Source organism: Dendrobates tinctorius, unplaced genomic scaffold (assembly GCF_039654945.1).
Source record: "Dendrobates tinctorius isolate UK_male_01 unplaced genomic scaffold, ASM3965494v1 ptg000059l, whole genome shotgun sequence".
NCBI classification, from domain to species: domain Eukaryota; kingdom Metazoa; phylum Chordata; class Amphibia; order Anura; family Dendrobatidae; genus Dendrobates; species Dendrobates tinctorius.
Genome location: NW_027361727.1, coordinates 21,555,470 through 21,568,940, shown reverse-complemented (window position 1 = coordinate 21,568,940; position 13,471 = coordinate 21,555,470). Strand labels below are relative to the sequence as shown.

Below are 13,471 nucleotides of genomic sequence, written 5' to 3'. Positions count from 1 at the left end.
CAGAGGGAATCCATGGCAAATGAAGTGTGTCCAGACCCTAAACCCTTGTGCTGCTCACACAATTTCACATTCACCTCCTAATTACATTAATGTCATGTGTCCCTTCCTTTATTTTTATCTAAAAGGCTTTTTTTATGGAGAAAGTTTAATGGACCATGTACCCCCCACCTCCCCCCTGTGTCACCACCCTCTTATTAACTTGACTGAGGAGGATTGTTGGGTTTGGGGGAGAGACAGTGAGGAGCATCCTGGATCTGGACAAGGAGAAAGGTACCAAGTGCAGATCTCCAGAGAAAGGAGGAGAGAGACAAGGGGAAGAGGAAGAGCATAGGGAGTGAGGAAGAGGCAGAGGAGAAGACAACACAGAGAAGGGTGGAAGAAAGAGAGCAAGACCCAGGAGAAGGGTGGAAGAAAGAGAGCAAGACCCAGGAGAAGGGTGGAAGAAAGAGAGCAAGACCCAGGAGAAGGGGGAGAAGAAAGAGAGCAAGACCCAGGAGAAGGGGGGAAGAAAGAGAGCAAGACCCAGGAGAAGGGGGGAAGAAAGAGAGCAAGACCCAGGAGAAGGGGGGAAGAAAGAGAGCAAGACCCAGGAGAAGGGTGGAAGAAAGAGAGCAAGACCCAGGAGAAGGAAGGAGATTTACTCAAAGCAGAAGAACTTGTGAGAGAGGAAACCAGAGACCAGAGGAGAGGTAGAGGGGGAGGGAGCTAGAGGAGAAACTCCTAGTGAGCTGGTGCCCCTCCAAAAATTAAGGACACATCGGGCCTTTTATTTTAGGAATGAATGCTGATCCATGTTTGTCTTATTGTGAAGCCACTGCCATGGATTGTTACTACAGCCCGGCCACGCAAGGCAGAGAGCTCCAGAGTTCTCCTTTTAGGGCATTCCAGCCCAGTGATAAGTTTAGTCCTGCTTTCCTGGCCAGCAAAGGACAAGGCTTTGGAGACAAGTCGAGGGGCTCCTTCCAGCAGGAGTGCCAGTCTTTGGATGGCAACACCAGCGAGCAGCAGCAACAGCAGCAACAGGGCTCCTTCACCAAGTACCAGTCTCACCACAGCCAGCCCCAACAGCAGCCTCACATCTACATGCAGAACAGCTCCTGCAAGTCTCCCACAGACAGCCTGAAACTGCAGGACAGTCCTGGAGACCCCCTCATACCCTGCTACGGTAAGAGACCTCCATATCCTGGCTCAAGGGTTAGATAGAGGATGAATGGATAGGAGAGATGGATCAGTAGATGGATAGAGATAGATAGATAGATAGATAGATAGATAGATAGATAGATATGAGGGCTGGATATGTAGACAGGCAGCTACTGTAGACAGAAAAATAGCTTGGTATATATTCGAAAAATAGATAATAGACACAATACATAGATCTCCTGTAGGCAGATAAAGGCACTGGATGACAGATGGATAGAATGCATTTTATATAGTGATGTAAGGCAAGACTGTAGGGTTATGCTTTGTTAATGCAAAGAATAGAATTTTCTGTGTGAGAGCTGAATATACATTATATAAATATATATACTGCTCAAAGAAATAAAGGGAACACTATTCCATTTGCAACAGGCTGTTTGTGTTCCCTTTATTTCTTTGTGCAGTGTATATACATATAATATATTATACAAATGTGTGTGTGTATATATATATATATATATAATGGATATGTGTGTGTGTGTGTGTATATATATATAATGGATATGTATGTGTGTGTGTATGTGGATATACAGTATATATATATATATATTTTAGTGACTTTATTATTCACCTGAAATTCAGCTATAAAGCCCCACAATTCTACATCCACCAGGAGTCATTGAGGAATCATGTGAGCTAGCACGACCAAAGTGAAATAGTTGCACTTTGTTAGGGGCAGAGTTTGCTTTATTGCATTAATGAGGTTTATTATATCCATCAATGTCCGACTCCATAGAGATCTACAGCTGCCGCATTATAACCCGGTCATAAACCCCAGTGGTGACGATCGCTCTTTATTTTTAGGTATTTTTTATTCAGTCTAATAACACTACTACTCTTAATCCCCTGTGAACTTTTAATTTGTCCAAGTTACTCCGGGTACTAATTTTACACCAGCTTTCATTTTACTGCCCCTTTTATCTTGGATTAGACACATTTACAGAGTCTCTTATTGTGTCCTTAAAATTAATGAGGATTAAATGTAATTCAAGGAGCAGAGATCCCTGTAGGGTGTTTGCACTGGATGAGGCTTGTGTCTTATTGACAGAGGTCACTGGGCTGCAGAGGGGTCTATGGGGAAAGTGACTGGTGGGCATCCTGCTGCCATATGGGATTCGTTCCCCCATTCATCAGCATGATGAGGTTTCTCATGAATATATGTATCTACATCATATATCTAATATATATATATATATATTTCTGCACAATGGATCATCTACATGTCATCACTTTTTAGGATGTTGGGAAACTGCAATTTGTTGTCTACTCACTACTCCATCAGCCACTCCAAATAATGTGCACTGGGGTTTATGGATCAGTCCTCTGTAACTTGTTGCAGAACTACAGCTCTCAGCATGCCTAGGTCGGTTATAATGTCGCAACAACTGGAGAGCCAAAACTATGTAGATGACTGAATGAACAAATATAAAATACATGTGTAAAAGTTTCTATCTAGATGTTCTTCCATAGCTCCCTGCTCTGCTCACATAGGGGGGTATATAAACCTATTCCCCCCCCCTGTCCTTGGGGTCAGTAACTACTTTAGAAACCATAAACTTAAAAGCAGCCATATAATTTAGTGAGCAGTTGTGGAATTTGTGGACCCTGAATTATGGGTTAATTTTAGAGAACCGTGTTCTGTGCGAACACAGCGCAAGAAATGAAATGGCTTTATGCGCAAATATCCAGAAAAAAAAAAATATCTTCTTCTTTGCAAATCTAATATATCTATTTAATATAAGTCAATACTGCAACAAATAAGGGCCTGAATAGGATTTTCAATAAATTGCACAGAAAACCAAGGTAGTTACAGTGAATGCACATTAAACTTTCCATTAAGGCTCATTCACACGTCAGTATTTGGTCAGTATTTGGTCAGTATTTGGTCAGTATTTGGCATCAGTGTTTGTATGCCAAAGCCAGGAATGGAACTTACCAAGAAAAAAACATAATTGAAAGACTGACTCCTGTTCTTTGTTTTGGAGACATTCCTGGATTTGGCATACAAATACTGATGAAATACTGATCAAAAATACTGATGTGTGAAAGAGGCCTTAGGAGAAGGGGGCAGTAATTTGCCCAATTTTATGGCAAAATTTAGATTTGGCGCTAAGTATATGATAGGCGTCTTTACATTCATATCAAGGGGGGGAGCAAAATCGATAAAAGACCCTGAGGATGAATTCACCATAGCTCAAAAATAAGGAATAAAAAAAAAAAAGTTTTCAGACAGGTGGAAGGTGCAGACAATTTAATTGGAATATCCCAGAATCGAGTAGTGTGTCTGGTAGTAAATAAATCGCCATGAGATTATTTATTACCGAATCATATGGATATAATTACGTTTATTTTATTCCAGCATTTCTTATCCATGAAGATATTGCAAATAATTATCTGGTCTCCTATGTGTTTAGTGCCCTCCCAGCCTCATTAATGGGTCAGTGACTGACTCAGCCATAAAATAATCTCACATCATCCAAAAAAAAAAAAAGGGATGAAGCCTTAAATCTGTCCTTCAAACACTCAGATTATTTATTGGGGGCAAGAAAACTGCTTCCGATTTAACAAAGGAAAAAAAAAATATATATATATATATCCCTCTGGATTTGGATCAGACAGTTTTTATATTGCTAAAATGTGCTCCAGTCCATGCAGAAAGCCTACTACAGATTACAAAGGGTCCTAGAAGACATTGACAGGTTCACTGGGAGAAGTCTGCAGCAGTCCAGACTCAAAATGTAACAAGCATCTAGGTTTATTTCTATTTTATTCTCTTAGTGTAAAAAGTGTTTTATTAAAATTTTATTTTTCGATTTTTCTGGATAATATCCTGATAGCCAGCTTGTCATTGTTACATAAATTACTGCAGACAGGCTCAATTTAATAATAATAATATTATTATTATTTATTAAATATTTTACCCCTATGCAGTGAATATTGATTTAAAAAAAATTAATGCAAATTTTTTAAAATTATTTTACACTATATAAAAAGAAAATAATAGTCATAAACATATAATTGTTATTAATATTTAATGTCCAAAATTAGTTTTTAATGGAAAAAAAAAAAGTTGGTTGCTAACTGTTGTTAAATAAACTAAATTGTGTGAGAAATGGAATCGATAAAAATGTAAATAAGATTTGCATTTTGATCAGATGGTCAATCAAGTGATGCTCCTGTCACACCTGGTGTATTTTTTTTTTTTTCAAATTTTATTATTATTATTTATTATATTTTTATTTTATTATTTTCATTTGCCTGATCAGTTAAGAGGGGGGGGGGAGGAGATAAATACAAATAAAATTGGAAAAAAAATGTTTAAAGTAATTTCACCTATTGTCAGGTCTCCTTCATACACACATGTAAGTTTGGATTTCCATTGATCCACAGGATGAGGATCCTTTATTCTGTGCCTCAAATACTCACAACTGATGTTAAAAATGCATCGGGTCGAAAAAAAAAAACAAAAACAAAAAAAACACCACATTTTCTGATCCGGCTCCTTGAAGGGTCTAGTGCAACAACTGATCCCATAGTTTTCTTTGGAAGAACGCATCAGTTTTTAAAAGACGCTGGAGTGACAAAAAAAAAAACCCCTAAACAGTTGAATAGTACTCTTCTTGGCCTAAAAACTCTTTAAATTTCAAGTGTTAATTTAAGCAATATTTATGTTTTTTTTTCTTAAATCCTATAGAAAAGCCTTGAGAAGTTAAAAACACCATACACACTCCATGCAAGGCGCAAGCTGCGTTGTGGGAAAAAAAAGGGGGTTGCAAACCTCAAAAATGCCATAAAAATAGCAAATAACATAAAACTTTGTATATGTAGGCAATCATTTGCTTTGGGCTTGAAGTAATATCTCAGGGCAGTGATTTGTCACTATTTTCAATGGGGTCAAAAAGCTACTGAAAATGCTGCAAAACGCTGTGTGAATTCAACCTGGACGTATAAAACGCATGCATCAATCTTCTATAAAATACATCAGCTGTTTACTATCCGGGTGACATTGTATCATAATCGCAGGTCTCCCCATGTACATTTTTAGGCTGTGTGCACACGCTGCAGATTCTGCTGTGGTGTACAGTACCACAATATCCTATGGAAAAAAAAAAAACGCAGTGCAGACGGTGTGGAATTTTCCGCTCGGATTTGCTGCGGTTTCAAAACCGCAGAAAGAATTGACATGTCATTCTTTCTCCGGATTCCGCTGCGGTTTGCCATCTCCTCCATTGTGGAGATGATAAACCGTCCGCAGGGCAAAACCGCAGGTAAAACCGCAGGTCTTTTAACCTGCAGATTTACCTGCGGATTTTACAAAATCCGCGCGGCCAAATCCGCAGAGCATTCCGCAGCGTGTGCACATTCCTTTAGAACCGCTCTTTGCATAACTATACGATATTCTCACCAAAACCTATTTACCAGCATTTTTTGCTGGTATTTTCAGGCTTTCCCTCTTGATATCAGACATTGAGATGCTTAAAATCCTCCTAGACCTTTAGTGAGCTTTACTATTAGCGCCATTTCTTTTAAAAATTCCATTTCCTGACTCGATAGGTTAGAGACTTTGCTTCTATTGTATCATTTTTAATATTTCTGACTTCATTATAGAAGAGAGAGTCTTACTTCATATCAGATAAGCCCTTGATACTGATTGTTATATCACCCCCCCCCCCTTTAGCAAGGGCAAGAGGGGTCTTTTCTTATTGTTTTCTTGTTTGTTTGTTTTTCTAACAATCCCTTTTTTTTTTATTCTTTAAAAACCAAACCGATTGAAAAACCGATGTTTATCATAGAACTGAATAGAATGTTTGTTTGTTTGTTTTTTTAAATCTCAAAATTCTTTTTTTATTTTGAGTAAACTGTTTTTGGGTCTTCATCTTTACTTATATAAGTTGATTTATCAGAGACATTCCTTATTACATCCCCTTCTTCAGTCTGATCAGACTTCAAAGAACCTCTAAATTTTGATTTTTCTTTTTCTTCTTTACTTGGGTGAAACCTTCCATGATTCACAATACTTTTCATCCTGTAACAAAGTTTTCCTAATCTTATTTTCTAAGAAAAACGACAACATGCCATTTACATTAATACAAAATGATGTAGTAGTTACTTAAATATCCCCCCCCCCCCAGAAATGGAAACAAAAAAGAAAATCTTCATTAGAATAACAGTGAATCTAAACAACAGATTTTTGGAAAATGTTTTTTTTTTGCGAAATGCGTTAGTTGAAGACCCAACGTCAATCCTATAGGACAACAGCTGCCAAAGCGAATCAGTTTGCAGTCATCAAAAGACATCCTGCCGAAAGCAACACTAGCGATGTTGTGCCCTAATAAAACCCTTTTTTATATATTTAAAAAAATTGGATGAAAAATAAAATGTTTTGTCAACCCATAAAAGGTAAAAATCAATCAAAATGTTAAAAAAATAAGGACAAAAGAATCAACCTACTTTAGTTCACCGAGACTTAAAATTTATAGACCCATATTCATGTCAATTATCATAAATTATTTTTATGATCTGTCACATTACATGAAATACTGTTACATCTTTGAGTTGTAACTTGACAGCCGAAAGTGTGATGTATTAGGCTGGGTTTCCTTTAATGTCTGTCTGTAGCTTTTTCTTTTTTTTTTTTTCTTTTTTTTCAATCAAGGCTTTATTTACCTAATTTGTAATTTTTTTTTTAGACATTTTCTTACTTTTTTTTTACAGCCAATTACTTAAACATTGACACATTCTATTCATATCTATTAATGTATATAAATATTAGGAATTATGAGGAAATACAAATAAAACACAAAAATGGACTGAGACCTGCTACATATTTTCACAAATTTTCTTTTTTTTTTTTTATGTGGACCTGATGATAGGACAGAAAATGACAGCATGATCCATATACATACTGCTGTTTGTAATTGAAGATGTTGGGCAGTAGATCTAGTCCTATAGAAGTAGTAGACCTGGTCAGAAGTCTTTGTTTACAGAAAATAGCTAAATATTGCAATAAAAATCTCCAATGCTAATGCTGTTTGATTTTACAGGATCCTATAAAAAAAGAAAAGTTAATTATCATGTAAATGAAAACGTAACTTTTAAACTCCAAATTTAATGTTTTTGTATAATTTATTTTAGTTTATATATATTTTTACTTTTTTTCTGTTTTAAAGCTATGATTAAAATATTAAAAGAGAAATTCCGAAAGTAAAAACTCAAACTTTTGTTAATAGTTTTTGCATAATAAAATAAAATAAAATTAGGACCCGTGACTTTCTTCTTGAATTTGTTTTAAATTATTAAAATGTAGAGTAATGGTCTCCAACTTGTGGGGAACTATAAGCGCCTGTGGCAGTCAGGTCATGCTGAGAGTTGTAGTTTTGCAACATCTGGAGAGCCACTATTTTCTGTAATCTATTACAATTCTTTTCTTCTCATTCATTCTGGTAACTGATTCTATTATTATTATTGTTATTATTAATAATAATAATTATAATTATTATTATTATTATTGCATATCAATTAATGGAACCATGTATCATACTGATGGTGTCATAATTAGAAGTGTCAAAGAAAATTAGTTATTAAACTGATGACTTATTTCTTTAATTCAGTCATGTCTCAGAACACGTTCATTTTCTATATTTATTATATATTATTTACCATTTTCATCTATATAATTTTTGGGTCATTTTTTCTTTTAAATAATCATTATCTCCAACAAGTGTATCAGGATTTAAAGATTCATGGAAATCTTTCTAAGGCTTTATTCACACACAGCTGTTTTTTTTTTTTTTATCAGTATTTGTAAGCCAAAATCAGGAGTGTCCCCAAAGCACAGATCAGTTGTCAATCCTTCAATTCTAGTTTTACTCTGTAAGGTCCACTCCTGGTCTTGGTATATAAACACTGATGCCAAATACCGATGTGTGAATAAGCCCTAAATGTGCGTCATCTTGTAAATGTCTTCTATGAAAATGATAGTACTTGTCAGAAAGAGAAAACATTATTTGTGCTTACAAAGATGTGCAAGCAAATTATCATGAATTAAAAAGCCCCAAATAATAATAATAATCTTTGTTTTTATATAGCGCTAAGGGAGTGTGCACACGCTGCGGATTCTGCTGTGGATTTTGCAAAATCCGCAGGTAAATCCACAGGTCAAAAGACCTGCGGTTTATCACCTCTACAATGGAGATTGTAAACCGCAGCGGAATCCGCAGAAAGAATTGACATGTCAATTCTTTCTGCGGATTGAAAACCGCAGATAATCCGCGCGGAAAATTCCGCACCGTCTGCACTGCGGTTTTTGATTCCCATAGGGAATCATGGTACTGTACACCGCAGCAAAATCCGCAGCGTGTGCACACAGCCTAAGACTACTTTCACACATCAGGTTTTTTTCCGACAGGCAGGATCCGGCTATTTGATAAAAAAAAAACGGATCTAGCGTAAATTTTGTAGAACTGAAGAAATGGATCCGTTTTTCCGCCGGATCCGTCTAACAGGTTTATATGTTTCCTGGGGGCTGGCCAATTGGATCTGAGCATGCGCAGACTTTAAAAAACGGATCCGGTGGCCGGATCCGTCTTTTTCCGGATCCGGTGCATTCCGGCGCCCGTAGGCTTCCACTATAGCAAAAAAAACAGAAGCGCCGGATCCAGTGCTGTCCAGTTTTTCGCCGCAGACAAAAAAACGTTATTAGAGACGTTTTTTCCAGACGCCGGAATTAAACATTAAAACCGGAAGGCCATGCGGCACGGTCTGGTGCTAATACAATTCAATGAGAGAAAACCGGATCTGGGCAGCAGCTTTCACTGGATCCATTTTTTTTAAACAAATAGCCGGATCCTGCCTGTCGGAAAAAACCTGATGTGTGAAAGTAGCCTAATAGCGAGATTGGCACAGCTGCTGTTGCACCAGTCTTTATCTATACATCAATCTCTCCATCCATCTCTCTTTATCTAATCTATTACAAAAATTACACTAATATTAATTAATAATAAAGTACTCCAATCTAAAACCTTTGAAAGGCGCGGTCAGAAAGTTAATACCTTCAGACAAATGTTAAGATTGATCGTAACAGGTATCATAATTTAACCAATAATTAAAACTTTTTTTTTTCATATTTAAATATTATTACAAATAACATACCCTAATTATCTCTATCTAAGCAAAAAAAAAAAAAACAACGATCAGCACCTCCTAATGTGAACACGTGCAAGCTACGAAAACTGCATAATATAGACAAAAAAGAACACAGCAGCACCTGTGCGTGAATCTAGGCCATGTGAAAACACAGAAAAACATTAAAAACATTCAATTTAGATTAAACTTCTCAAAATTTTCCAAAAAATTTTAATTTTTTTTTTTTTTTTACTTAGAGTAATAGATGAAAAATAAAGGTTCTCTACAGTATAAGGCACTTAGGTGCCGTTATCAGCTCTACCTGCCCATAAATTGTAGGCTGAGCCCGGTAGTGACACATTTGTCCAAAATTGTAGGCTTTTGGCCCGGAAGTGGCTTGTAGTGTAGAGCAGGGAGGTCGCCTTGCCGTGGTTGATGGGCTTACATGAATTGGTCAATTTGTGCACTAAGAACCTTAATTTTTCATCTATTATTGTAAGAAAAACAAATTTGGGGTAAAATTTGAGAAGTTGAACCTAAATTGAATGTTTTTAATGTTTTTCGGTGTTTTCACATGGCCTAGAGTCATGCACAGTATCACATTACCTAAATGCGGACGTTCCTTGCCGAAGAGATTTCACTTATTTTTTTTCAGACTTGCAAGTTCTTTATTATTTTGCCGTCTCTTTCTCAGCCTGACTATAGTTCCTGCGTCTTATCATTGAGTAGTAACCGTTGTAATAAATAAGTGCACCCTTCCAGGGCGGATCATTGGAGCCTTTACTGCATCACTGTAATTGTAATTGTTTGCATCAAACAGAAGGATTTGAAGATCATAAACGTTAATCTTGCAACTTTTTTGCATTACAAACCACCTGTGCTCATTCACTAGCCAAAAAAAAACAAAAAACCCCCTGCGTACATCTGTATGCAACTTCCAGCCGGAGATATGTATTCCATATGCGCTCACACAAGGTATACATAAAGAGGACGTTAGGACTATGTCGGTTCATGGACAATTCAACTCAACCATACTGTATGGGCCATAATTAAAAAATGTTTTGCGTCGGACCATTTTTGCACCCCCTGAGGTCTTGGAGCATATTGAACTCAGCGGGGTAAACAATTATCATATCAGAAAGAACCAAGTCAACAGAAAAAAGGCAAACGTTTCATGAGGATACATAGAACCTGGAACGTAACAACTAAACCAAATACCAGGGGGGAAAAAAAACTAAAATATTAAAAATATGAATTTTAGAAAAATGATTTCTACATTTTTTGAGGATGAACCTTTCTCTATTTGCGTTAGGCAAGTTTTTTTGCAAAAAGAAAAAAAAATATTGAAAAATCAAAAGTAAGACATTGACGGGCTGTAAAAAGGAGATTAATAGTTTTCTGGCCTATTCCCTCTGACTAAAAATTAAAATAAGCAACATTAATTTTTCCTGAATATGTTCTCCTGCTTACAAAAGGTAAATACATTGGAGAATAGTATTATATTTTTTTTTTAATGCCAAATACTGGTGTTAAAAAGTTATAAATTATGGTGCAACTTTTTTACCTTCCTGCGGCATTTGTCTTAAGTGGGAGGAGCCTATTGGAAGGGGCGTGGTTAAACAAGGCTCGTCAAATTTACTATAATTTGTGGCTGAAATTATAGTGTAAATTTCCACCAGCTCATGGCTGCCGTAGCTTTTTCTTTCCGGCACACGCCATGCAATGCGGCTGATTTATTGAGAGGTGTTCGCTGGTCTTGTGTAGTGAGACTGTGAACATTCCGTGGGTCTTAATATCACATCATACTTGTAATAAATCCCGGTACATTGTATCCTGTGTACATTCTATACACAAAGTAGGTTTCTCTTTAGAAATGTAACTATGAGGATACATTGAAACAAGCGTATGTTTTTTACAGAAATATTTAGCTACATTATAAATTGTACATTAAATATACAGAAGACACACGACAGCCGGAATTTTCCGTTGACAGTTCTGTAAATAATATTTGGATAAACTTCACATTCCGATGTCAGAACCTGAAGAATATGTAGAAATGAGTGACAGAATATAGGCGCTGCCCAGCTCTTCTCCTCTGCCGGACTCTGATTATTATTTCCCTGTCTCTTTAAAATCCAGTGTGTTTAATAATGTTCTGCAGCAGCTGGGTCAGAACTGCAAAATAAATATTCCTCATCTGCTGCAAAACATCTCTAAATGCACCAAAGCTGCTGCAGAACATCCTAATATGCAACTCTGTAGGTGTACACCATTTGAATATTGCTCTAATTTGATATAAAACCTCATCATGCACACCTCAGCTGCTGCAGAACCTCATCATGCACACCTCAGCTGCTGCAGAACCTCATCATGCACACCTCAGCTGCTGCAGAACCTCATCATGCACACCTCAGCTGCTGCAGAACCTCATCATGCACACCTCAGCTGCTGCAGAACTCCATAACATGCAACATATTGAAATTATACATATCACCTGCTACAGAGGATCATTAATAAACACCTTAAGTGCTGTAGAAAGTTATAGCCATCTCAGCTATTGCAAAACCTGATAATACACCTCAGCTGCTGCAGAACATCATAAAACGCATCATGGCTGCTGAAAAACATCATAGTACACACCTCAGCTGTTGTAGAAAACTATTAGGGTGAGTGCACGCAGTGCGGAATCATCTGCGGATTTTTCCGCGCGGATTTGCAGGTTAAACCACAGGTAAAGTGACCTGCGGTTTTCCTGCGGATTTGCCAGCGGTTTTCCCCTGCGGTTTGACACATGGACAATGGAACAGGTGGAAAACCGTTGCGAAATCTGCAGAAAGAATTGACATGCCGCCGATTTAAAACCGTGGAAAAATCCGCAGCATGTGCACGGCGGTTTTGAAATCCCATTGATTTGCATTGTACTGTACACTGTCTGCAGAACTGCTGTGGCCAAAACCGCAGCGGATCCACAGCAAAAACCGCAGCGTGTGCACATAGCCATAGTACACACCTCAGCTGCTGTAGAAACTATTATACACAACTCAGCTGCTGCAGAACATCATAAAACACATCATGGCTGCTGAAAAACATCATAATACACATTAGCTGCTGTAGAAAACTATTATACACACCTCAGCTGCTGCAGAACATCATAGTACACACCTCAGCTGTTGTAGAAATTATTATACACACCTCAGCTGCTGCAGAACATCATAGTACACACCTCAGCTGCTGCAGAACATCATAGTTCACACCTCAGCTGCTGCAGAACATCATAGTTCACACCTCAGCTGCTGCAGAACATCATAGTACACACCTCAGCTGCTGCAGAACATGATAGTACACACCTCAGCTGTTGTAGAAATTATTATACACACCTCAGCTGCTGCAGAACATCATAGTACACACCTCAGCTGCTGCAGAACATCATAGTACACACCTCAGCTGCTGCAGAACATCATAGTACACACCTCAGCTGTTGTAGAAATTATTATACACACCTCAGCTGCTGCAGAACATCATAGTTCACACCTCAGCTGCTGCAGAACATCATAGTTCACACCTCAGCTACTGTAGATTATAACACACACCTCAGCTGCTGCAAATCATCATAAAACGCATCATGGCTGCTGAAAAACATCATAATACACCTCAGCTGCTGTAGAAAACTATTATACACACCTCAGCTGCTGCAGAACATCACAATTCAGCTTCATTTCAATTTTTATGCTTTTGAAACTATTGTTCTTCTGCTGACTTAATACTTTCTGATATCATAATTGTTCACCCTTCTAGTCAGCTGCTGCAGAACCTCATAATACAACCCACAGCTACAGCAGAAGCTTATAACGCACCTCATGTAGCCGCTGCTGTAAATTAAGGTAAGAACATGGTCGTGCAAGACTGCACTGGGCATAAAACTTTTACAGCTGAGTTTCTCAGTTTGTTACATAGGACTGCAGTTTTGATTGCTCCAAATATACTATAAGGTCTAATTCAGTTGTCACTAATATTTCATGTATATGTAAAAATACAGAAACGCGTCCTTGATCCATCAGTGTTTTTCACAATGGTTTCATCAGTTTTTGGTTGATGTCAGTTTTTATCATCCGTTTTATGAGCGATTTTCATGCATGAAAAAATAAATCCT

At 37.4% G+C, this 13,471-nt stretch overlaps 1 protein-coding gene across 1 annotated transcript in view; it reads left to right on the top strand.

Annotated features, from left to right (window-relative positions):
- Positions 1-233: 233 nt before the first annotated feature.
- Positions 234-13,471, top strand: part of ALX4 (ALX homeobox 4) — an 84,342-nt gene continuing 71,104 nt past the window's right edge. Inside the window, exon 1 of the mRNA XM_073578570.1 lies at positions 234-1,165. Coding sequence (XP_073434671.1) covers positions 778-1,165 — 388 coding nt within the window. The 5' untranslated portion in view covers positions 234-777. The remainder of the gene's footprint in view (positions 1,166-13,471) is intronic.